Source organism: Festucalex cinctus, chromosome 4 (genome assembly GCF_051991245.1).
Source record: "Festucalex cinctus isolate MCC-2025b chromosome 4, RoL_Fcin_1.0, whole genome shotgun sequence".
Classification (NCBI taxonomy): domain Eukaryota; kingdom Metazoa; phylum Chordata; class Actinopteri; order Syngnathiformes; family Syngnathidae; genus Festucalex; species Festucalex cinctus.
The window spans coordinates 6,163,427-6,190,632 of record NC_135414.1 but is presented as its reverse complement, the minus strand read 5'-3'; the positions used below and the strand labels follow the sequence as shown (position 1 = coordinate 6,190,632).

At 39.4% G+C, this 27,206-nt stretch overlaps 1 protein-coding gene across 1 annotated transcript; it reads left to right on the top strand.

Moving 5' to 3' along the window:
* Positions 1-566: 566 nt before the first annotated feature.
* usp47 (ubiquitin specific peptidase 47) lies at positions 567-26,432 on the top strand. Its single transcript, XM_077518459.1, has 28 exons — positions 567-847; positions 8,547-8,741; positions 10,232-10,348; positions 11,082-11,235; positions 11,319-11,415; positions 11,509-11,654; positions 11,756-11,835; positions 13,488-13,637; positions 13,737-13,832; positions 13,933-14,085; positions 14,260-14,418; positions 14,936-15,067; positions 15,216-15,292; positions 15,415-15,470; positions 17,453-17,565; positions 17,681-17,782; positions 17,848-18,055; positions 18,382-18,497; positions 19,082-19,201; positions 19,904-20,702; positions 22,258-22,433; positions 22,510-22,590; positions 22,668-22,783; positions 22,857-22,975; positions 24,057-24,187; positions 24,274-24,321; positions 24,414-24,544; positions 25,280-26,432. Exons 1-28 carry the CDS (start codon positions 803-805, stop codon positions 25,452-25,454), a joined length of 4,092 nt encoding a protein of 1,363 aa, XP_077374585.1. The 5' UTR covers positions 567-802; the 3' UTR covers positions 25,455-26,432.
* Positions 26,433-27,206: the final 774 nt, after the last annotated feature.

The window sequence follows — 27,206 nt, the reverse complement described above, 5'->3', positions numbered from 1 at the left end:
CAAAAAGCAAAAACAAAAACAAATATTAGAAAAGACATTTTAACATTACAAGACCACCATAATCTTCAAATATAGAAAAACATCCATCCATCCATCCATCCATCCATCCATCCATCCATTCATCCTATCCCAGCCGGCATCAGGCAGTAGGCGGGGTAGAAAAACATTTTTGGGGAAAAAAACAATATAATTTAAAATTACACATTTGTTAGACATTTCACGTAGAGCCACAACAGATGTATGAAAGAGCCACAGAACCGCAGGGTGCAGACTGCAGACCCCTGCAGAATAACATTCAGCTCAGGGGTGAATGAGGCAACTTTTGGGATGAGACCATAGCAAGAGTGCAGTTGTGCTACCTACTGGCGAAATTGGGGAACTACAGGTGAGTTAAGCCTTTTTGACTGACGTCATGAAATTCGTGGTTATTTTTATTTATTTATGTATTTATTTTTAGAAACACACAGAATGTTTCAAACAAAAATTGGTTAAAAACGTTGGTTGGTTTATCTCCAAAGCAGCAAATGCTACGTCACCTACACGAGACGTCAGAGGTGACTGAACGAACTCTCGCGCAGGAGCACACCGGCCATTTTTCTCAACTGCACTGCTGCTGCTTTGGGGAGTGGAAACGCGCTTCATACCACTTTGATAAGCCTACAAGTTTGGACAAGTGTGACTCGACTCTACAGGCTTCGGGAAAGTCAAAATAACAGGACACGAACCATGCAGCCGCTGACGCGTGCAAAGTTATTTCGCTGACATCGTTGTCCGGTTTTGGCTTGTCTAAAGTGTCGCACAAATGGAAATGGTGCCTAGCGAGGAGAACCAGTTCGTTTCCAAAGAGGTGAGTCAATCCGATCCAAGACCAAACACCTTACACGGTTAAGCTGTCATCCTTGCTTACCGTCTAGAATGCAAAAATATATGCGTGGGATGTCAACACTTTGGGTGTTAAAAAAAGAAGCCTGGCTGTTGTTTAGAGGCTAACTTAGCTGCTAGCTGTTAGCCTCTAAACATGACTTGGACGGCCTATCGTGCCTAACTAACATTGACGTTAGCGACACTACATTACCGACAAAGTGAGCTCTTGTAATTAAACTGGATCTGTTGTGTCAATTGAATGCCTAACCTGTGAATTGAACCGTGTAATAGCAGCGACATTTGGAGTTGACACGATATTCTCAAATACACTATATAGACCAATTTAAAAGTAGCAGCAGCTTGCTGACTAGCATGTCGCCTGATAAGTCCAAACATTGGCAACATCTCTACTTTGCTAATTTATCATTAGATACGGCCAATCTAAATGTAAGAAGTGCAATTCAGTACTTTTACAACGGTGCAGAATCTGTTATTGTTATGTTGCAGTTGAATTATATACGTTTGCGCCGACGTGTGTCAGATGCACAAGGCAAGCTCATTTGGGCAAATTAGCACCAATACGCTTAAAAATATCCGCACTGAAACTTCATCTTTATGCATCTTGCTTGATCGAGCCATCCTGCAGTTTCAATCGATGGTGATCACTCAGCTGACTAGAGGTGGGAGTGGGATAGAGTAGCAAAAAAGGTTCTCAAGAAAGAGTACAGTACTATTACTTTTGGAAAAATGTACATAAGTAAAAAGTAGTCGTCAATATAAATACTTGAGTAACAGAAGAATAGTCTTTAACTTAAAAAACAAAACGAAAAGGGATAGATAAAAGCCATATGTAGACAGTATCAGCAGTCCAACTAAATCCTGTGTTTGTGTGAGGGGTGAGGGCTACTCAAGTATTGAGTAGTGAATAACTTCTGATTTACTTTTTAAAATCAAAGCGTGAATGTCAAATGCACAGAACTGCAAAATAGGAATTTGCAACTTCCCGTATTGCCCAACACGATCACTTAGGCAATGGATATTTTGCCGTGACTGGCAACTCTCCCGCTCGCGCTATTTGCCGTGAAGGGACCTGATTGGTCAATCGCAGGATCAAGCACTGGGCGTGGTTCCTGCCTTGCTTCACCCCCATCGGTGTTTTTCACAAATTTTCGTTTTGTTTGCATCAATGCATCAACAAGGGCCACACAATATAGGAAAATTATGCGATGTGCGATATAGTTGCTGAATATAGCAATAACAATATTATTGCAATATCTAATATGTAGCTAAGGAAATGACATTTTTATGATTTAATGAAAGAATTACAATTTTTTTATGCAGCAAAATAAGCAAAATCAATATATTCTTAGTTAATTGTAATTTCATCTCGATAATGTTCAACTATTGGATGGCGGTGCACATTTTAGTTAGCGACTGGTCAAATTCTCAACTCAACTTTATTTATATAGCACTTTCAAACCGCTTGAGCTGTCACAAAGCGCTTTACAGAAACACAAAAACAAACATAATATAATATAACATAAAAACATTAACACCAATACAATACAATCACAACAAATCAACATTCTTCCATCCCTACAAACGCTTTGATGTTTGAAGCAGTTTTTAGATGAAAGAGGACAGAATCTCCTTTTAGCAGTTGATCAGAGACATGATCTCAACATGCATGACATCACACACGTTTGTTACAAGCTAAGTTTGCTTATAAGCTAGCTCATAAACAAGCAGCTGCTGCGTTCGTGATGAGCACCATACACTAGGGATGTAATGATGAGGGCAATATCGTGATATTGTGATATTAAAACTGCCACAATATCGTCGTCGTCATGTTCACAATATTTAAAAGGAACACACATCCTTTTTTAAAAAAAAGTCAGGTTGATTTACATTTGTGCAGTTCTAGCACCCTCTAGTGGCTAGTTTATTAGTGCAATTTGATTTTTATTCGGGATGTTTTGGCCTTCTATGTTTAAAATCTATGCTAATTGTCAGATAAAGGGGAACCTAATTTGCTTGTGAAGCAATCAATGTGTGCTTGCATTAGCAAATAAGTGCCTCAATATTATTAGAGATTGTAGGTGGTTTATATGCATTGCTGTTATGTACAAAAGCACAATATTGTGCTTTTTTTTTTTTAGTATGAGGGTTATTTTTTTTTTTTAATTATTATTATTTATTTATTTATTTTTTTACAATATTGTGATCTTTTGTAAATATCGGCAACCCCCCACAATATCGTGATAATTATCGTATTGTGACCATCATATCATGATATCCAAACATCACGATACGATATCGTTACACCCCTACCATACACACAAAAAGAATGGTCCCATCCAAACTGCCTCTCCCCCAAGCGCCAAACCTCCATCCAGTACACACCCCGCACACATCACCGCGCTTAGCGGCGACGTTCACGTCCTCAGCTCCACCGCCATCCATCTTAGCTCACCAGCGTAGACTGTCCAGTAGCGCCGACTTCTCCTCCGAGCAGAAAGGGGCTGTGACAAATGTGACAAATTCAGATAAAAGCATAAAATTCCATATGAAACTTATTTCATTTCTTTGCAATATGCATATTGCATGGGCCAATGTCACGATATTGATATGTTTTCGATATATTGTGCAGCCCTAAATAGTATCATAATATATGTTTGTGCATTTTCTGCACTGTCAATTTCAAATAATGTACTGACCGGTTTTGTGTAACAAAGGGATGGAAATTTGGATAGTGTTTTTATTTTAATTTTTTTATTTATTTATTTATTTATTGCTTCATCAATTAATTGAAAAAAATAATTGACAGATTATTCAAATATTACATTAATCATTAGTGAGCAGCTCTTAAATAAAAAAAAAAAATGTTAAGCTCAAGCAATTGGAATTACTGCAGGTTACTTGCTGTAGTTGTAAAACTCTTCTTCCTTTTTGTCTGTAAATTTGCAGTATACTGCCCCCCTGGTGGCAGTAGGAAGAGTTTTGCCTCTTCTAGGGTGTTGGTTGACCTAGTACTAAGCAAATTTTCACAGCGAGAGATTATATTTGGACTATTCCAGTGTCCAAATTGTCACGATCATAAAAAAAATCTAAGTTATATTTTTTGTAGTTACATTATGTAACCATGCAGGCAATGTTTTACTTTCAAATAACATTAATATCCACTGTTAATCAAAATAGTAAATTAACCAGTCTAATTATTAATTAATTAGAAACGATAAAACGCATAACAATTGATAGCGGTAATAAACCTCTCACAACTTTATTTCACATTAACTATCACACATCAATAAATTGAAACCACTATGAAACGTTCACCATTATGGCAGCAAACCAGTTGGAAGCTAGTAAGAAGCTCATCTAGCAGTGTCTATCCTTACTGGGTGTTCCTCCTTATCAACAGCACACAGATGTGACTCAAATGCACAATACAGAAGATAAAAATCAAAGTCCTTTGTTGATGATCAATACCTGATCTGTACAGTGTTTCTGAACAACTTTTTTTTTATATTTTAAATTGCTTTATATGTCTTCTGCTAAACAAAGTACGGCAATATTTAATTCAATGATTTGTGATTTTTTATTTTTTATTTTTTATTTTTCCCCAATTAGGAAACATGATACCTGTGTGTTGCTCTTAAGTCTGATTCAATTTAAATAGTAGCGTGAAGCATGATGTTATGTCAAGTAGAACACGACCAGACAATTTCAGATTTTGCAATCATCTAACTCGGCTCACCCTGTGTTGACATTTTCACTTTCACTTTTAAATGATTTTTTTTTACTGGGGTTCTTTCATTGCCATCATTTGTTATTTTAGTGTAAAGTTAGTAGTTACTATTGTTTTCATTCAATTTCCTGTTAACATTGACAAAAGTCAAAAAGAATATGTGTGTGCCAAAGTATGCCTCGGCTGTTTTAACATTTTGCTGCAATTTTTCAATTTGCGTTTATTGTCTGCTAATATTTTTACTACCCTTTGAATGAGGTATAGCTATAATAAAATAAATAAAAGTTATGCTGCGTCGCTGAGTGTGTGTTGTCACCCAGTGATTATATCCATGGTAAAAATAACCTTTAATCCCATAATACACTTGTGTGTTGTCAGCTGCAGCTCCTTTATAGAACATGTCGCTCGCATTTTGCCACGATTACGATACGCATGTTGCAAAATCATGAAAAGCATGAATGTCACTCCCGTTACTACTTGAACAAAGCCACTATTTTTTTTCTTTTTCTTTTTCAAGCACAAGTCTGGTATGCACCAATCTGATTTCACATGCTTTGTATGTCATCCATCTCTATGTCCTATATTATTAGGGTATGTTTTGGAGTTGCAGACAGAGTCTTTTTGATGAGATGAAGAGGATTTCCCAGGTAGCACTGGCAGCCCCTTGCAATTGTGTGCAGTGCAGTGAGCTCAGCATGTCGATAGCTAGCTGCATGTGGTCGCATGAGGACCATACAATTTTCAATTAGGACTTAGAGATTTACATTAAAAGACCAATTAAGTATTTTAAATGTGGCCACATTTTTGAGACATTATTTTAATAAAAAAAAAAAAAAAAGTTGAATAAAAATCTATGCCTTGATGCTTCGCAGTTTTCCACACAAACTACTGGTAATGTTACCTGTCAGTTCTAATTTACAATACAGTGGAACTTCTACTTACGAACGTCTCTTCATACGAAATTTTCGAGTTACGAAACGCCTCAACGGGAAAATATTGCCTCTTGTTACGAAAGAAATTTCTAGATACGAAGGTAAAAATACATTACCGAACGCAAAATACTTTCGGCTATGGCTATTTCCTACCATAGGTACCTATGAGCGTAAATACTAGATCGGTGTTTGTGCATCGTTCTGGCATCCCATTGGCTAAGAGGAACCTCTACCATAGGTATCTATGAGCCTAGATACTAGATCGGTGTCTATACAGCGTCCTCATCATTCATCCCGCGGCCCATGAAGTGTTCCGATAGTTTTTCGTAAATGTATGAACTAACAGCCAACGAATTTGTACAAAAATTCAAACAATTGGTGATTGATGAAGGCACAGTAAGTTTTTAATTACGACGAGACGGGCCTTTTTTTTTTTTGGAAAAAAGATGCCTCGTCATACCGGAAGTTTCTATGACGTTTCAGAATTTGTTTAAAAGAATCGGCCAGAAAAAGTGTTCACCAGTCGGGTGTTTGCTCACTAAGATGATGTTTGCCTTGGACATTTACGAAGCATTGTTTAAAAAACAAAAAAACAAAAAACAAAAAAACAAAAAACAAAAAAAAAACATCCTTGGATCAGTTCTTTGCAAAACACCAGGCAGAAAAAACACTTCTGAGAGAGAACATGAACCAAAGAGGGCAAAAAACGATGAGGACAGCAGTTAAAAAGGTAAATGACCATCATTTTTATTCTTTACTCTATTCTTTGTTTTTTACATTACGCAGAACTCTCATTTATTGTGCAATAATCTAATTGTAACATGTATTTCTTACATGTTTTGATGCATTTTTATGCTTTATAAAACATTTATGTCTGAATTTTGGGAGGCTCGGAACGGATTAGGGCATTTACATGGAAAATGCGTCTCTACTTACAAAATTTTCTACTTAAGAACTTTCTTCCGGAACCAATTAATTTCGTAAGTAGAGGTACCACTGTATTTACAATGTTTCCTGCATAAGTAGTTGCATAGTGGTCTCTACATTCCCCCCATGTGTGCCATTTTCATCCTACTGTGTGAGCAAACAGTATGCTGACGAATGTTGTGCCATGCGCCTCATGATGACATCACTTCCTTGCTTGACCACGCTGGTCTAAGATGAAGAGGGCTGGTGACCAAACTATTTCTCCCACTTTTTAAACAAAGCTTCGCTGTTCGATGTATATATTCTTTTTTTTCTTTTTTTTGTACCTGTCTGATTGCACTTGCATCTTGCCCAGTTAGTAGTTTGAAAATGTAAACAAAATGGATTGTGAAGTTTTCAAATGGTGACATTTTAGTACTGGTAGCTGTACCTCTGCCAAATGGAATAGTTTGACAAACTTGGTCTATGTGTGTGCGCACACGTGTGTCCTGTTCTCTGAGCTCCTTGGTTAATTATTTTCCAGTAAACTTAGTGAATCCTGCTGCAAAGTCCAGGGGAAAATATTTTCAATTTTTCAAACTGTATCTAATGAACTAATTTTTGTCACATGCCACCATTTAGTCAGAGGTCTGTTATGACACTGAAACCAAAGAAACGTTTCATCATCTCATTGTATTACTACTTATGCACAACAAATTGATGAATTACTAGTTTTGAAATCAGAAGTCAATGATAATTTACTTATTTGTTCAAGTTACTATAAAATGGCTAAAAAAAAAAATTATTGAGCAAAATATATTTAGCAAAATCTCAAACTCAGATTCAAAATAACACCCTCTGTCCAACTTTGGTCATTTTTCATCTACCAGGAAGTTTTGATTTCTTTTTTTCAATTCTGTCTTCATTCTGCTCATCATAATTTAATGTAATCTAGTACGGATGCACAATAATATCGGTGGCCGATAATTATCGGCAATTATCGGCGAATTTGACGTCAAACAGATAAAACAGATAAAGAAATCTGCCGATAATTATCGGCAATTATAGACCAATTTGATATTATACAGTAAACCAGATAATAAGGAAATCCACCGATAATAATAGACATGCCACGTTGGTCCATCCGGTGTATTTGTGGCTCAAGTTGTGCCCAAATCTTCAACCCATCCCCTCTCCCATGGTTGTGTTACGTATTTGTGTGATGTCATGATGCGTGCGACCTCAAATTGACAGACGGTGCATCATGGTGACAGACATGGCAGTCACCAGTGTGGGCGTTTGTTACTGCGTCCCCACAAAATGTTACCCTCACTGTTTTTTGTTGAATTTTTAAAACATAACCATTTTGTTTTGGCAAAATCAAAGTGAGTTACTGGTTGTCTTTGAAGCAGAGCTATCAATAAAATCCTCTCCTCACCCTCACTTTTTATTTGGTTTTCACACCCCTAGTTCCATGGGTGTTGCAACCCTAAAAATGCAAATGCAAAACATAGTTGGAACACAGTGTTGAGTGAAAGATTGCTGAGTACGTGTGGTCAAGTTTTCAATCATTCGATTTATAGGAGGACTCGAAAGTATATTTTTATTTAAGTTAATTTTGCAAACAATTATCGGTTTATCGGTTATCGACATCGGTACTTTCTAAATTATTCGTTTATCGGTATCGGTTGAAAATAGTATTATCGTGCATCCCTATAATCTAGATTTACTTGTGGAGTGTGGTTCTTGAAACATGACATCATAAGCTATATTTGAGACCTTCAGAAAGTATTAGCAACCTCAAATAACAAGCAAACAGAGAGTGAAATAAAGCTGTCATCTGTCCTCTCCGTGCCAAGGACTCATTTGAATGTGGCTGGAAAACCTGCTGCACGTTTTTCAGAAATGTCACTCAACTTGTATTAAGTAGGTTTGATCTGTAACACAGCATGGCGGGAGGTGTCTTCTGACTCATGTTGAACAAGCTTTGCGCGATAAATGAAGTTCAAACTTTCGCCATCTTTTAACAGACTAAACACAGGATGTGACGGGCCAAGCAGTCATGATGACCGTCTTTCCATCGTCTTGTATTTCAGATCCAAAAAGCCGCAGAGGAGCCCCGGGTGCTGTGTATAATCCAGGACATCACCTGTGCTAAAACTGTCAACGAGAGGTTGACCTTCAACCTGCCAGCATCCACCGCCCTCTCTAAACTCTATGAAGATGTTGCACACAAAGCAGGATATGTCAACGGCTCCTTTGAACTTGCCTGGGGGAACACACAAGACATGGTTGGAAAATTCTACTAGCTACACACCACACAATTGAAATTCATTCATTTTTCATATAAGTCCAATGTTGAGAATTTTCTTTGCAGTTTACATAGTTTCATGACAAATTTCCCCTTTAGGCTGTGCTCTATCTGAACTTTGGTTAGGCTGATAGTAGTGCAGTGTTTGAAACTCACAGATGGTCTAAAGGTTTGATTAAGTAGTGGATTTGGACATACCATTGTTCACTTGTATAAAGTAAACGTAGGGTAGACGTTTTTGCCAAATGTGATTGCTCGTATTTGCTGATGTTGAATAACATAGAAGGAGGGCAGTATGTGCTCTTTTGTGTACATAGTGGCCCCTTTTCTTAATAAAGAAGCCCAAGCTAATCCTGCTGCTGACCCAGGTCAACGCCTAGGTGCTGTGCCTGTTGTTATCTCATTGAGTAGGTCAGTGGATTAAGCTACGGTATGTTTCCACTGCAGCTCTCTGCTTGCTCATCATTAGCATAGCTATCAGGAAGAAAGTGTGCATGTTAGGTGAGAACTATTTTACTTAATTTATATGAATGCTGAGAATTTTCCTGCATTGATTTAATGTGTGCATTGAGGTTATAATGTCATCATACCACACAAGAAGACGCGCTCACTGATGTCAGTACGAATATTTTGATATCAATTTCTTGGGTAAATCGCCTGTCAGAATTCAAGGTGCAAGCTAATGATGGTTATATCCTCCTTACTACCAGCAATTCAAATTTGTCCTCTGTAGTGGACCTTTTTAAACCTGAATATCTCCCACCCAGTGTATACGATTGAATTAATTCCTTTTGTGCTCTATAGAGGACATTTAGAGCTTTCCAATGATACCAAATGCTTTGTCACCTTTGATTTCATCATAAAAGAAAATGGCTTTCCTCAGTGCAAGCACTTTTTAGGGAAGAGGAAAAGTAAGTGTATAACACTTTTTATTGAACACATTTAGGCTTTAAATCTTGTTAGCATGTTTGTTTTTTTATAAACTCTTAAGAACACATTAAAGTATTGTCTGAATTATTTTAACTGTATTTGAACCTAGCATTTAAGTTTTAAAAAATGACCTCTGAAGTGTACACATCATAGCTTAAGAATAAATACTTTTTTGTTTTTCAAAAATTTCTTTTGCAGTATTCCAGTTACTTCACAAAGATTGGGGAATATCAAAATAAACATGATTGGACAATATTTTGTTTCCTGGTAGTCAGGAAGCTATACGAGCAGCTGCTTGCTGCTGTGTTTTGCTGCATTTTAAATATCATCCGATTAGTCGACTAATCCTGACTAATTTTGGCAACTAGTCTACTACCAAAATAATTGGTTGTGGCAGCCCTAGTCATGTTTTGGCATTTACAAGATTAACAACTTCTGTGGTTAAATAAGACAAATTTCAACTAAACTGAGGACCTCCTACATTGGGAAAAAATTTACTATAAAAGACTGATATCTGATTCCTTTTTTATATCCATCTAGACACCCCTAGAGCACAGCGGAGAAGTGACTCTTTTGGATTCTGGATTTGAGCCTGGTGGTAAGAGGAATTTTCTCCAGCTAACAGATAAAGATGGAGAACAACCGCAGGTTGCTTCGGTAAGTGGTGCACCGATAAATATAAATGAAATGGTTTTCTTGGCTCTTCAGGTTGCTAGCGAGTGCCATGCTAGGTTCAGACGGAACACAAACATGTCGCCCTGCATGTCTTGTGTATTTTTGTTCACGGGGTATCTATACTCGTGTTGCTTCGAGCAGAGAAGAGCAGGGGCTACTCCTCCTCCTCCCACATTGGGGAAAAAAACATTTGACATTGCTCGTCAAACTGGTGACCGTTGGTTGTGTTGGCAGGTAAATGCTATCTTGTTTGACAGTTCAACAGCTGTGAACAATCCAAAACACTCGCCAGGTTCACTTCAACCCTGCTCCATATTTGCTCGGTCCCAGCTAAATGAGAAAAGGAGCAAAATTGTCGCCTCATCCGCACCTCACCGGTCGGCACGCAACCAGCTCACGTTCGGTCTGACCGCAGCTGAACGGTTAGACGCAGGAACAATGGAAATTTGCCATGTGGCCTCATGAGTCTCGAGTCTTCTAGTGTGATGGGTACATCAGGTAAGACGAGAGGTGAACAACGTAATGAAACCATCATGCCCAGTGTTTACTCTACAAACCTGTGGGCTTAATGTTGTGATCAATGCTTGCGTCAGTGGATCAGGTTCACGTTCAGATGTTACAAGTTTGGCAGTATGTTGATGAGGTAACACAACAGATTGTTTTTACTTACTACAAAAACTTGCCATTTTCTTTCACTGTATGTGCATGCATTTAGGATGAGTCAGGAGCAGCAGATAGCAGTGGACTGGATGACAGCTCCCAGGAGCGATTCATTGGACCCCTGCCCAGAGACAGCACCATTGGCTGCAGCGGCGATTACAGCAGCCCCGCTTACTCTTATACCTCCATTCTCAACAAATCTGAGACGGGTGAGGCATTTTCACCTGTAGAATGTGTAATTTTTTTGTACAACCTCAGCTGTCTTCTTAGTTTGCTCTCTTCACCACGCTAGGTTACGTGGGTTTGGTCAACCAAGCAATGACCTGCTATTTGAACAGTCTTCTACAAACATTGTTCATGACGCCAGAGTTCAGAAATGCGCTGTACAAGTAAGTCAAGACATGCAGTGAAATCCAAATCATATGTAGAGTTTGCTTTTTTTTGTGAACTTTTAAATAATTTAACAATTGCTGCCTATTCAGCTGGGAGTTTGAGGAATCTGAAGAGGACCCCGTCACGAGCATTCCCTACCAGCTGCAAAGACTGTTCATCCTTCTCCAGACAAGTAAGAAACGTGCCATAGAAACCACCGATGTGACGCGAAGTTTTGGATGGGACAGTAGTGAAGGTGAATGTTATACTCTTCCATGGCTTGGTTGATTTTGTTTGAGGGGGAAACATCACATGTACGGATCTTTATCTTTTTTTTTATTTTTATTTTTATCCCAGCTTGGCAGCAACATGATGTGCAAGAACTTTGCAGGGTCATGTTTGATGCCCTGGAGCAAAAGTGGAAGCAGACGGAACAGGTGGGAGAAAGCACAAACAGAAAATCTGCCCGACATCACAAGCAAAGCAAAAGGCTTTTTGAGAGAAAAGGGAAATTACCAGTAGGGTTTGACACATTTTTTAAAATTTTTATTTAAAGCTCATGGATGGGGCAAGATTGCACACACTTAGGCCTGTGTCTGTGCAGACCACATGGCAGCACATGAGACAAATAAGCTTGTGATTGCCTATCAGTGAAAATATTTCCACTTATTTACTAAGTATCCTGTGGGAGATTTGTTTATTTTTTTTCCCTAATCCTCTATTCGTGTTGAGATGAAATATGATGATGTTCTTTATGGTCTAGCTTAAAAGTAATTATATTGTAAACTAGGGATGTCACGATAAGGGCAATATCGTGATATTAAAACTGCCACAATATCGTCGTTGTCATGTTCACAATATTTAAAAGGAACACATCTGTTAAAAAAGTCAGGTTGATTTCCATTTGTGCAGTTCTAGCACCCTGTTGTGGCTAGTTTATTAGTGTAATTTAATTTTCATTCGGGATGTTTTGGCCTTCTATGTTTAAAATCTATGCTAATTGTCAGATGAGGGGAACCTAATTTGCTTGTGAAGCGATCAATGTGTGCTTGCATTACCAAGTAAGTGCCTTAATATTCTTCTTAGCGATTGCAGGTGGTTTGTATGCGTTGCTGGTATGTACAAAAGAACAATATTGTGCGTTTTTTCTTTTATTAGAATTTTTTGGTATGAGCTCTTTTTATTTTTATTTTATTTTTTTATTATTATTATTATTATTTTTTTACAATATTGTGATATTATTTTAAATATCGCCAACGCCCCCACCATATCATAATTATCGTATCGTATTGTGACTTTCATATCGTGATATTGTATCATGATGTTTGGATATCATTACATCCCTACTGTAAACTCCAGTAAAGTCATCCGAGCCAAATGTTAGTCAGAAGCTTTAAAAATACTTTTTTTAATGTGTTCAGGGAATAACAGAATGCGTACAAAAAGATAACTGAAAAATTCAGATCTCTGCCAGTACTAATCCAAGCCTCTTGCAAAAAAGATTTTACAAAAATTTGAATTTTAAGAGCTAAAAAGAGGTTTATTGTAATACCGAATGAATACATGAAGGACTTGTGGCGGAATGTTCCTTTTCGATCAAATCCGCTTGAAACTCAATGCTGCTTCTGTTCTGACCTTGCAGTCACAATGCAACATAGGAAATATGACTTTACAGTATGTTCTCTCATCAATTAATTCTCTTGAAAGTTACATGGAATACTGTACATTGTAATAATTTAGGCCAGATGTTGGATGGTTGCCTGACAGGCAAACCAGAGATACAACCTCTTAGTGTGATTGGACTGTAAAATTGAGTTTAGACATTCAGAGTGGTTAAAGAATCTTTCCAAAATTGTCGCCCCAGTGAAAGCAAAAATGGTATGCTGACATGTCACAACACTACAGGCTTCATGGAAATGTCAAAACCATGCCTCTATGTGACTGTTCCAGTTATGAATCAAACAAATAACCTTAAGAAAATTTGAAACGTCAGTAGGTTTTTATCATGACTGTCTCTTCAATTTCTATGCGATTTGGATTTTTACCATGAATCATGTCAATGAAGGCCTGGCTGCATTCCTCTCTTCAGGCTGACTTGATCAACCAGCTGTACCAGGGGAAGCTCAAGGATTACGTCCGCTGTCTGGAGTGCGGCTATGAGAGCTGGAGGATTGATACTTATCTGGATATCCCTCTTGTAATAAGACCCTTTGGGGCCAGTCAGGCCTATGGCAGTGTGGTATGTTTTCCTCTACATTCATTTTTTTCTCATTTCACATAATGGTGTCACAGGGGTGCTAATTTGAATTTAAACCTGAATTTAATTCTGGTGCTTCAGGAAGAGGCATTGCAGGCATTCATTCAGCCGGAAACGCTAGATGGGCCCAACCAGTACTTCTGCGAACGCTGCAAAAAGAAATGTGATGCCCGGAAGGTGAGCTCACTATGAATGAGTTTGCACAATCTGTATGCAGAATGTCGAGGAGGCCTTCTGAGAATTCAGTTATTCCTCAAATCCACCTCTTTCGTTACAGGGTTTGAGGTTTCTGCATTTTCCCTACCTGCTGACGTTGCAGCTGAAGCGATTTGATTTCGACTATTCCACTATGCATCGTATCAAGCTCAATGACAGCATGACTTTCCCCGAGGAACTTGATATGAGTCCGTTCATTGATGTGGAGGATGAGGTGAGAGTAGTAGTGGTAGGAACATGTAAGATGATGTTATTTTTATAGCGACATTTTCACAAGCGCAGATTTTTCCATTTCAATCTTGATCAGTATAGTTGGGCGCATGTCCACTTTTCCACAAAAAAAAAAAAAAATCCTTTCTATTGTGTTCCGTATAAATGGCATCTGCAGAAGTCCCCTCAGACCGAAAGCTGCACTGACAGTGGAGCAGAAAATGAAGGCAGTTGCCACAGCGACCAGATGAGCAATGATTTCTCCACTGATGATTGTGTGGATGAGGGCATCTGCCTGGACAGCACTGGCAGTGGAGAGAGAGTTTTGAAGCCAAAGGTATTTGCTTCACAGATTTGAATTATTGTAACAAAAGTATGGTCAATACAATTGGTAACTGAGGATGTCTCAAATAATTATCGTTTCAAACTTTTTGCTTCTAACATTTTTTTGAACATGGCAACTGAAATGTAACACTCCAATGAATGGAATTTGAATTAAGCGGCAAAATCCACCGGTTTTTATCCATCTCAGGGGGTGGACATTTTGCTACTTGTTGTTGACTGAAAATGACATCACAGTGCCTTAGGGCTCAGCTTGCAAATGCCTCATGACCAAACTTCAAAAACAGGTGAGCTGTGATTGGTTGCTACCAGCCCAGAGCAACTGTGATGTCATTTTTAGGTCAGGCCAGGTGTCAAAATGGCTGATGTGAATTGTGTGGTCAAGCACTGGTTAATAATGAAAAAAGCAAGAATGATTTCCCCCCGGCCCTCTTTGTCATACTTTGTCAATGCAGTCATTATTACTCGCTGCTTTAGTCTGAGCAAAAACATTTTCCAACACTTTTTGTCAGAGTTTGCCGAGCTTTGAGCTGTTCTCCGTCATGGTCCATTCGGGAAGTGCCGCAGGCGGGCACTACTATGCCTGCATCAAGTCCTTCTCTGATGGCCAGTGGTACAGTTTCAATGATCAGCATGTTAGCAAGGTCAGTATCATCCACTGGGAGCTATCTTGTCCCCAGTATTAGGACGAGAACTTTGTCAAAGTGTCAAATGTTTGTTGTTTCTCTCGGCAACTGATCATCAGACTGACATATCTCTTCACTTCTGGTTAATGTTTTCTTTTTTGGATAGATCACCCAGGAGGACATCAGAAAGACCTATGGGGGGTCCTCAGGGAGTAGGGGATATTATTCCAGTGCCTTTGCCAGGTTGGTGGTGTAGATTGTCTCTACTTGGCAGTTTTTGTTTTGTTTTTTTTCACAGTCTCAAGACCAATACATTAACTGAATGATTTTCTTGTTAATATGTATGTTTTTTTCCCATCCAACAGCTCCACAAATGCTTATATGCTGATTTATAGATTGAAAGATCCCTCAAGGAATGCAAGTAAGAAATCTATTAATTTCTAAACACTGATTTGTGTTACCAGTGGAATGACTGTAGCTATTTCTTGACCCACTGTTAATCATTTCCGTGCAAAGCAAATGTATCAATAATTTGTAAGGAACTCTCCCAAGCTGTTATAGGCACATTCAGTAACAAGGCTTGAAGCAAAGTTAAATGCTACGTATATATCATTAAATGAGATGTCATAGGGAAGCAATTAGAGGTGAATGATTAATATCACAATGTGACATAAATGGTAAATAAATACCTGAATAATGAATGCAACGGAGATAAAATGATTGTGTTGTTGGAACGTATGCGATTACACAGTGTCTGACTATTGCGAAAGAGTAGCACATCTGACAGTCAACTTGTCACACAACTCATCATGATCCCATACACGAGAGAGTAGTATGTCAGGTACAGTACTCATACCCCTTGAACTTTCCCATATTTTGTCACGTTCCGATCACAAACATAAATATATTTTATTGGCATTTTAGACGAAAGATCAACAGAAAGCGACACACAATTGTGAAGAAAAAGGAAAATCATACATGACTGAATTTTTTTTTAAAAATACAAAACTGAAAAATATGGTGTGCAAAAGTATTCAGCTCCCTTTTCTCTGAGTGCAGCCAGTTGCCTTCAGAGATTGCCTGATGATTGCTGAATGATCAGCTGTTGACCTAATGATTAAATGAAGTCCACCTGTGTGTAATCTAACCGTAGTATAAAGCTGTTCTGTGACGGCCTCAGAGGTTTGCTAAGAGGACACTGGTCAGTGAACAGCATCATGAAGTCCAAGGAACACACCAAACAGGTCAGGGATAAAGTTGTGGAGAAGTTTAAAGCAAGGTAAGAGTTGATGGGAAGATGGATGGAGTCATATACAGGACAATTTTGGAGGAAAACTTGCTGGAATCTGCAAAAGACTTGAGAATGGGGCGGAGGTTCACCTTCCAGCAGGACAACGACCCTAAACATAAAGCCAGAGCGACAATGGAATGGTTTAAAACAAAACATATTTCTGTGTTAGAATGGCCCAGACCTAAAGCCAATCAAGAATCTGTGGCAAGATCTGAAAACTGCTGTTCACAAACGCTCTCCATCTATGCTGAACTTGAGCTGTTCTGCAAAGAAGAATGGGCAAAAAATCCAGTCTCTAGATGTGCAAAGCTGATAGAGACATACCCCAAAAGACTTGCACCTGTAATTGCAGCGAAAGGTGGTTCTACCAAGTATTGACACAGGGGGGCTGAATACTATTGCACGCCACATTTTTCAGTTTTGTATTTTTTATTTATTTTTTTAAATTTCAAAGTCGTGTATGATTTTCCTTTCTCTTCACAATTGTGTGTTCCTTTGTGTTGATCTTTCATCTAAAATGCCAATAAAATATATTTGTTTGTGGTCGGAATGTGGCAAAGTTCAAGGGGTATGAATACTTTTTCAAGCCACTGTAAAAGGAGAAATGGTAAACTCGTTTCAAGCTAAATCACATGGTGGAGCACAGATAGGCTATCAAAGTGAACATGAAGTCCACAGAGCAAATCACTCATTATTCAGTCCATATGAAAAGAAAAAAACGGTGAATAACTGATGTCGTGACATCCACACTTTCACAAGAGTGCTGAGGTAAGGTGGCTGTAGAGTGAAGACCAGAAGTGGTTTTATTGTTATTGTGTGAGTCTGTTAGAGGGGCGCATGTGACAAACTAATTTGTACATGGCGCAACATATTTCCTGTGGACATGTGACAGCACCACTGGGGCATATCAAAAGATTGAACTATTAGTCAGCTACTAAAAGTATTACATTCTCAAACATGCATACTGGTAATTGATTTCATTTCAGAAAAAAATGCAGCCTACAACTTGTCGCATTTGTCTGAAATGCATTAACTGAAATTCTGTTACGATTATCATAATACCAGCTGTCCTTATTGTCTTTGAATCAACACTGCCTGTTTCTTGTCTGAAGGGTATTTAGCTGTGGATGACTTCCCAGAGCACATAAGAAGTTTGGTTCAGAAGGAGAAAGAGTCTGAAGAGCAAGAGAAGAGACAAAGAGAGATCGAGCGAAACACTTGCAAGGTAAACAAATGGATCCACTGGCTTGATTCAATATCTGCTCTTCTGCCTGGGTATCAATCCAATGATGCACTGCTTCTGCATTTGTTTTATCGATCACTCTTATTCATTACTTTAGATCAAGCTTTTCTGCATGCACCCTTTGAAGATGATGGTAGAGAGCAAGCTGGAAGTACACAAGGATAAAACTCTTCTGGAAGCAACAGAAATGGCCTACAAGGTTTGTTTGTTTACAGTCCTTCAACTAGTTAAAGGTGATCAACTTGGTCACATACTGTATTGCAGCTGATGGAGCTGGGGGAAACTGTCCCCTTGGACTGCTGTCGCCTAGTGAAGTATGATGAGTTCCACGAGTACCTCGAGCGCTCCTACGAAGGCGAGGAGGACACACCCATGGGCCTTCTGCTCGGAGGTGTCAAGTCCTCTTACATGTTTGACTTGCTGCTGGAGACCCGCCGGCCAGAGCAAGCATTCCTGCCTTACAAACCTGGAGGTGAGGAGCCTCCTACCGCTTAGACACTTACACCATTGCCCCTTTTCCGGTTCTACCCCAAAACAGTCTGGTTGCATTTCCCTATTGTTGCTCAGTCCCAACCCACTTTTATAGAAGGTAAGAACAACAACAACAAAAATTGAGGAAATATGCACTGTTTTTCAAACATAACCACAATGCGCTATTTAATTTTCTTTCGTTCTGAATTGATATTCACCTTCACGTGACGCCGTTTCAAACAACTTTGAGATACTGCTAAAAATTTATTGCACAGAATTTCCTTGTCACATGTTTCAATGTGTGCATGTGGTGCTGTTTTCCCACAGAGGTTATGGTGAAGGTTCATGTTGTGGATCTGAGAACCGAAGCCATCGTCCCTCCCATCAGTATTCGGGCTTACCTGAACCAGACCATCACTGAATTCAAACAGCTTATTGCACAGGTCCACAATCACTTTTCCTCTCTATTAACTTATGTCCTTTCACTAATGAAAGATTCTAGTCTAGGGCTGAAATGATTAACTAGAATAATTCTATTACCAAAAAAAAAAAAAAAAAAAAAGTCTACACTCCATGTAGAAATTAGTTGGTGTGATGGCAGAGAGACACATATAGTGCATAATAGGATATCCAAAGACTGACATAGCCAGTTAACAGCTAGCTAACTTGGGCTTACAATAACAAATTCTACACGCTCACAGACCAGGCCCCACCTTTTTAAAGTAACACACACACACACACACCCACACACACACCCACACACCCCCGCACACACGCACACACACACTCAAATTCACAGACAATTATAGCGTAGAATGTGGAAATATACAATAGTACCGGCACCTCACATGCACATTTTGATGTTTAATAATACATAATAAATTTTTATTCGATTAATCAGTTGGATAATGGTAGAATGGTTAGTCTAAGTCTTTTAAAAATGTTCAATCGTTGCAGCCTTAGTCATTTGTTTTCTTACACAAACCAGTTTCTGCGAGTTACATACTTCATCTGTACTTCCCTTCAGGCGACAGAGCTTTCAGCAGAAACGATGCGCGTGGTTCTGGAGCGCTGTTACAATGACCTGCGGCTACTGTATGTTCCAAACAAGACACTGAAAGCCGAAGGTTTCTTCAGGAGTAACAAGGTCTGTATATTGATTTTATTTATGGCTTATAAGATCATTTTTAGTCATGTATTAATATTTAGGGCTGTCAAAGTTAAAGCGTTAATAGATTAATTAATCACAGAAAATTGTCGCGTTAATCACGTATTAGCGCAGATTAATCGCACTATTTTTTTGGATCACAATTGTGCCTTGAACGTAACCGCGGATGGTTACATTGAAGGCTGCGCAGGTCAGTGATGAGGTCAATGCACGGCATTTCCTACGCCTGTTGTTCCAAGATGAGCGGGGACTCAAGTTGGTGGTAAATTTCACTTTAAAAAACACCCCGACGGGACTTTAGATAAAACAAAAGTAATTTGCGTTTAATTAATTAATAATTACTGAATTGCACCCAATTGATATGATGCTGTTACGTTTTGCGCAATACATGCATGCATGCAATTGCGTACATGCATTTAATCAATGTTTGCAAATGACATTCAGATAATAAAATGCGTTAATGTCAAAATATTACGGTATTTTGTATTTATTTTATATTACGCGAATACGAAAGTAATTTATCTGATTAATCGTGATTAATCAAAATTAAAAAGTGTGATTAATCAGATTAAAAATTTTAATCGTTTGACAGCACTAATAATTATTATTATTTTGTTTGAAAAAGGAATCTTAACACCAGTAAATAGTGATTCCCTCCCTGTCTTTTATGTGTTCGTTTAGATTTTTGTGGAAAGTTCAGAGTCAACTGATCATCAGGTTGCTTTCACTGACTCGCTGCTGTGGAAGCTTTTAGATCGCCACGGGAATACAATTCGACTGCTGGTCTTGCTACCTGAACAGTCCCCCGGCACTTTGGCCAGCAGAACTATTTGCCAAAAGGTTGGCAGTGACTCAGATGTGCCCTTTGAAGGGTCAAAAGGCAACAGGAAATCAGTGGAGGCTATCCTTGAGGAGAGCACAGAAAAGTTAAAGAACTTGTCTCTGCAGCAGCAGCAGGGATCCAGCACCAGCGACAGCCAGAAAAGCTCTGACACCAGCGACTTTGAACATATCGAATCCCCGAGCCAGGACGCGGACTCAAACTCGTCTTTCGTGGCCGCCGATAACAGAGATCTGGAAAACCGGCTCGGGGGCACAACCGTGTGCAGGGGCAGTGCCTCATCTGACCCAGAAAACCACTTTGCCTGCGAGGAGCGCTCCGACTCTGAGGTAAACAATGACCGCAGCACCAGTTCAGTGGACAGCGACATCCTGAGCTCCAGTCACAGTAGTGACACGCTGTGCAATGCAGACAGTGGTCCCATCCAGCTGGCCAATGGCTTGGACTCACACAGCATCACTAGTAGCCGTCGCTCCAAAGCCCACGAGGGCAAGAAAGAGACCTGGGACACTGCGGAGGAAGACTCTGGGACGGACAGCGAGTACGATGACAACGGGAAGATGAAATCAGAAGCCCAGTACTTGTACTTCAGGACAGAACCTTGTTCCCAGGATGACTCTGCCTGCAATTCACAAAAATGTATGAACTTTCTATTCACGATGTAGCTAAAAGAATGTGTTTATCAGCAATTAGTGTTCCCCCACAGGTGATAGGGATGAGTTTTCGCGAGTAACAAACATCCCTGAGTAATTGAGCTCCCCTTATAAAGTTTTGTAGTTGCTCATAGATGACACAAGATAGTGGCAAAGCATTATAGTCTAAATTAAGCTCCTAAATTTACTTCAACATAATTCTTTGGCACCAAAATGCCCCTGAAGAAATACAACTTGAAGCACAAACATCTATATTGTGCCAACTATTCCCTCTTAATTTGATTCCATTTATTTGATTAGAGCCTGTGTCATGTTTGATGCCCAGTTGCTCATTCAGTCTGTGCATGCTTCATTGATAGGGCCACAGTTGTAAATGTGAAGGAAAAAAAAAAGTTTGGTCCTTTATTTGATGTCATTACTTGGGGCAAAATGGTAGTTCATGGTGAACCTTTCAGTTTTATCTGTAACCCCGTCGATTCGTCAGTTTTAATTGCTTTGCTATCTTTATACACAAGCAATACTGTAAGTCAAGGCAACAATCTCAAAAGAAAGGAACTCACTTCCTATTGTGCTCAAAGTTCAGTGCCCTCTTACTGCAATGAGCCACGCTACCTATAAGATAACATGAAACACTGTTAAACACTATACATAGTGTTGATTGTTTTCATGTGTGAGCAGACTGAGATTATCCCAGTCACTATATACTTCCTTTTTTTCTTGTTTTGTTTCAGCTATTATTCAGATGTATGTGAGGCCATCAGTATTTGGCATCTTGGGCTTTACCGTTTGTGTAAACATCCTCAATTGACATTGGAGCAGCGCTGCAACATTGACACCTAGCAAGAATTACCTGCAGTTCATGCCAGTCTGTTTGAGAAGGGTGTCAGAAATGTCAATGTTACAGCTATATCGCGGAAGAGAAAAGGTCCACCCAACCTAGTGACATTGTACACCAAACATCCAATTTTGGCAGTTGGGTTTGAGTTTCTTCAAATCTGATATTTCTTGTACTTGAGCATCACATATTTTTCACTTTCACAACCTGATTAGTAAAGCTTTATCGCTCTCCAAAGAGCTGGATCAAACATTTGTTGATGCGCAGAAATCACAGTGCTGCCTTTCCTTCACTTTGCCTGTTCGAGAAAGTTTAGTGTCTTCATCAGTAGTTGGAGTAACAAAGCTTCCACTGTGTGGTTTGTCAAGAGAAATTCGAGATACTTGGCTATGGATCGCGTAAATTGTACTTCACTTTGGAGCAATGTGGGATGGTTAAAGCATCTAAAATATGCTGACTGTGCATTTGGGTACAGAAAAACCTTTTGCCAGGCAGCAATTTTGAATCACTGCTCCAATGTCATTTGGCGAGCCAGTAATGCTTACAAAAACTGCCTAGCCTAAACTGTCAAATGCTGAAGTTCTAGCCTAGCGTCTTTCTGAATGATGACGGGAAAAACAAAACAAAACACCCTGAACAACACCTCTTGTTTTGGTGAGAAGAATAAATCTGCCAGCGTTGAGTTGCTTCCTGTTTTGTTCCTCAGGTTTAGTGGTTCACGTGGACAAGAGGATAACGTTGGCAGCATTCAAACACAATCTGGAGCCTTATGTCGGCGTCACTTCGGCTCAGTTTAAAGTGTTTCGGGTTTACGCCAACAACCAGGAGTTTGAAAGCGTCCGGCTCAACGAAACACTATCATCATTCTCTGACGACAACAAGGTCAGGGTCCATTTTCAAAATTGATTGCACACGGTTACGTTTGAGTTCACACATTGAATGACATTGCATCCCGCAGATAACCATTCGGCTTGGGAGAGCCCTGAAAAAGGGTGAATACCGAGTAAAAGTGTATCAATTGCTCGTAAACGAACAAGAGGTGAGAAGGAGAGCTTAAAAAAAACTGCCTGTGCAAGTGAGGTGAGCTAATTGTTGTCTTTCCCGTGTACTGTGTAGCCCTGCAAGTTTCTTGTGGACACGGTGTTTGCAAAGGGCATGACTGTCAGACAGTCCAAAGAGGAGCTGCTTCCGCTCTTGAGAGAGCAGTGCAAGCTTGACCTCAGTATTGACCGGTAAGCCCACACAAACGATGTACAATGCCGTGATGTATATGCACACCAAACAAAGGTTTTGTTTCATGCGCAGGGTGCGTCTCAGGAAAAAGACGTGGAAGAATCCAGGCACGGTGTTTCTGGACTACCATGTTTATGAAGAAGACATCAGCATCTCCTCCAATTGGGAGGTTTTCTTGGAAATCCTCAAAGGTAATTATTTCAGTAATGAACACTACTGTGCTACTGGGATTTGTGGCAAACCGCTCTTTCCTTGACAATCGCCCCATGTTTTTGTGGTTCACTTAAGAATCACTAGTTCAAGTATGTATATGTGGAGCCTCAAAACCTGATACAGGGTCATAGTTTGTCCATTGCATAGTGCCAGTAAATGTTGTGTTCAATCAGATACTGTGCCAGCGAAGAGCTGCCAAAACGTATTTCATGCTCGACAGATATGTTCCCATCATAAAGTCATTAGAACAGGGTGGGCAAAGTATAGCTCGTGGGTAACCTGCGGCGGCCCTCTCCATTTGTAAATATGGCCCAATAAGCACGATCAAGTCCTTTAACATTTGTTGCATTATTGTAGCCCCCTTATAATTCAACTTGGTTAACTAAAACACATTTAATGTTTTTCAACCCATTTAGTCATTAAATAATTGATTTTCTTTTAATAATTTATTTGTGAAATAAATATTTTGACATACAGTATAAAAATATACAAATTATATATTGTACCGTATTACATAATTGCCTGTTGATTTTGAGTTAATCATAAATAATGTGAATGGATTACATTATTTAATTCTTTTACATTGAAATGTTTACCCTCATCTATAAATGACGTAGCCCTTATATACTGAATGTACAATAAAAAAAAAAAAAAATCCATTATGGCCCTTGAGCATAAAAGTTTGGCCGCCTGTGAAAGAGAAGGACTGACAAAGCCATCAGAATTACACAAAAAAATAGGAAACCCATTTCAAGATCATAGACACCATCATTCAACACAATACTTAAGTGTAAACTGATTGGCCTTTTTTATTTTTATTTATTTTTATTTTTTTTTTTAAAGTTGCATTTACATTACCATTTAATATTTACGTTACAGTATTGTGAATGATTGCACGCACCACAATGCTGTGTGTTAGTTGTGCCCACTTCATGCCAGTTCAACTAGGATCAAGGTCTGCATGATCATTATAGCTATAACATGTTTAAAACTGCAACTACTGCAATTGTGCGATAAATCTCAAGGTTGCACTTGGGTGCCTTTTGACCACATTTTCAGAACACGAGAAGATGAAGTCCATGTCGCAGCTGGCCATCCTGACCCGGAGGTGGAGCCCGTCCACCATGAAGCTGGGTTCCTTCCAGGAAGTGATTCTGGAGAGCAGCAATGTTGAGGAACTCAAGGAGAAGGTACTGTCTGTCCTGCTGATAAATTGAGTTGGTTGTGGTGAAAATCAAGTTGAGAATCCAACATAGCGTTTTTCTTGTCATTGTAGCTCAGTGAAATTAGTGGGATCCATCTTGAAAACCTGGAGTTTGCGAAGGTTTGTGAGATGTTTCCTCCTAAATCCATGACCTTTTTTTTTTTGGTTAGCCTTTTTTTCATACTGAGGGTCTTTGAATGTCCTGTGTGCAGGGTCGAGGAACGTTTCCCTGTGACATTTCTGTGCTGGAGATTCATCAGGATTTGGACTGGAACCCCAAGGTGTCGGCGTTAAACATGTGGCCCCTGTACATCTGTGACGATGGGGCCGTGGTCTTCTACAGGTGGGAGAAGTTTTGATGCGCTTCATATAAATGCACAATTTCATTACATTGTGGGGATCATTTCAGATTTGGAGGACAATGTAGGCACCAAATTTTAGAGAAACGGACCATTTTCTTGGCACTTATAAGCTTACTCACTGTGGCAGAATTTTCGACAAGTAGCTATGAATTACTTTGCAGAACACGTGTGATCAAGCAAAGCACAAGTGTATTGGATATTTTTTTCCCCCCTAACATATCTTTTCAAGCTCAACCATGAATGCACTTTTAATGAGATATTTAATGTCTGGTCCTCAAGGGCCCCTCTCGTGCATGTTTGCGATGTTTGCCTCCTCCAGTACACCTGATTTAAATCGATCGTAATCAGGCTTCCCCAGAAGGAGGGAAACATCTCAAACATGCAACATAGGGGCCTAATTATTATTATTATAATTATTATAACAAATATAAACAAACGTTGAACAACATCAAAAACGTATAACTATGTTCTATTTTAAATGTTTTGTGTCCCAAAGTCGTATTTAAACTTTTTTTTTTGTGTTAGATCTGTAGCCACTCAACTGCAAAGAACAGTTGAAGAAATGGTGGTTATTACAATACCCAATACTCGCCCATCCCTGATTTTCTCTCAGAATAAACTATTAGCATTTTCTGCATGGATTATATGGCATTTCTTTTTCCTCCCGCTGGAGCATGACCTGCATGTGAGACCATCATTACTATGTGTGTGTGCAGGGATAGCACAGAAGAGCCAATGGAGCTATCAGAAGATGAGCGCAATGAACTCATGAAGAAGGAAAGCAGTCGCCTCCTCAAGACTGGACATCGGGTCAGCTACTCGCCACGGAAAGAGAAAGCCCTTAAGATCTACTTAGACGGGGGTCCGTCCAAGGAGTCAGGGCAGGACTGAGCCCCGCAGCCTCTCTGTATGTCATTCGGATCTTCTGGATACTCTCCGGGACTCGGTGTGGGTGAGCGGACCGAAAAAGACTTGAACGTCAAGCGGCGTCGTGAGGTAGAAACGCTCTCACCCTCCACTCTGAGCCGGGAGCCCCATTGTGCACTGTTAGTTTGTGTTGTACTGTAAAGTTTAAAGGGAATTCGAAAAATTCTTCCTGACAGAAAATGAATCAAGCACTGTTTAGACAAATGGGTGTTAAGGGGAGACGTTAACGCGTTCATGTCTCACCAGTCAGTCTCCCTCTACCTGTTGGGGTCAAATACTCGCAGCTCTCTTTTATCATCTTCCATTGCTCACCTTCCTTTGAATTCTATCAAAGCGAGCACCAAAAATTAATCCTCTCGCCTTTGCAAGCTTCAACTTCTCACTTTGTCTGAAAGCTTTGTGATGTGAAACATCACCACTGTGGAGTCGCGTCGTCGTACGTCACAGGTTTGCTCTTCAGCGGAGCTTCTTCGGACCTGCTCTAGATTTCGTTCTCCACTTGAGAAAATCAAGTAAAGATCATTACAATGGCAACTGTCTTGTTTTTGTAAATTGTTTTCCTTTGATTATGATCATTCTTTTTAACACCACACGCACGCATTAACATTTTGTGGAGTTCTTTCTGTCTTGCTTAGTCGATCTCCTCTGTGTGCAACATACTGAGAGAAGATGGGAGCTCCCTCATTGTTTTTTTTTTTTCCCGGCCGAGAGCGTGAGGTGGAGTTGGCGCAGAAACTCACTGCTGATTGATAGATGGACACCAGAGGCTGGAGAAAGTTCGCCAGGCCAACTTTGTCTCGGCCTGCCAGCTGTTCACTGTAGAAATGCCAATAACTGAAGTTCTTTTTTTCCTCTGTTGGTGTTTTTCTTTTGAAATTCAAATCCTGTGTGAAAATAGTTTGAGATGATTTTAGAATTTAATTAAAATGCTTTATTTCATAACCTCAGTTTTTCTTTTTCACAATCTGAAAGTCTTGACGAATTTTGACTTTGTCAAGTCTACCACGCACCGAGACATGCGGCTGAAAGGGACTAATGTATGGCGTTCAGCGACTAGTTTTCATGGCCACTGGTTTTGCTGTGAATCGCTGACAAACTGCAAATTCACATCGTCGCATGACCTTTAACAACCAAAATGTTTCCTGACCTCCCTGTGTATGAGTGAGCGAAATGTGAAGTCTCATTGGTATTTGTTTGCTTATAATTTGGGAAAACTGCCTGTTAGTCTGAAAACATCACCTTCCAGGAATCTTAAATTAAGACCTTCATTGAGAGCTCACCACAATTAAAATTGACAATTTACACTATTTTGAAAGCTCATGCAATCCTATATAAACCTTTACCAAAATCCCATTGAGAGCCTGTCCCATTTATAAAAACCTTGCAGTCAGACACAAACTAGCAACTGCGTTATTCCATAAAGCAATATGCAATTTTATCCCATTTAAATTATTAACTAAGGTAATTTATTCCAGAGCAGAACTCCAAACATTTCTACCTTAGTTTACACAGAACATGAAAAAATTTGGCACTTTTTTTGGTTACCTTGTCTGTGACCAGCTGCTGCAGGGGTGTCAAACACATAGTTATGAATATGTTCCTCAAGATGGCCCACGTGACTATGAAAACGGCTACTGGGCTTTTGAGTTGAGACACCTGTGGCGTATTGAGGAAGTGGCTAGTTGCATGTACAAAATGTTCAAATCATTGTGTTCT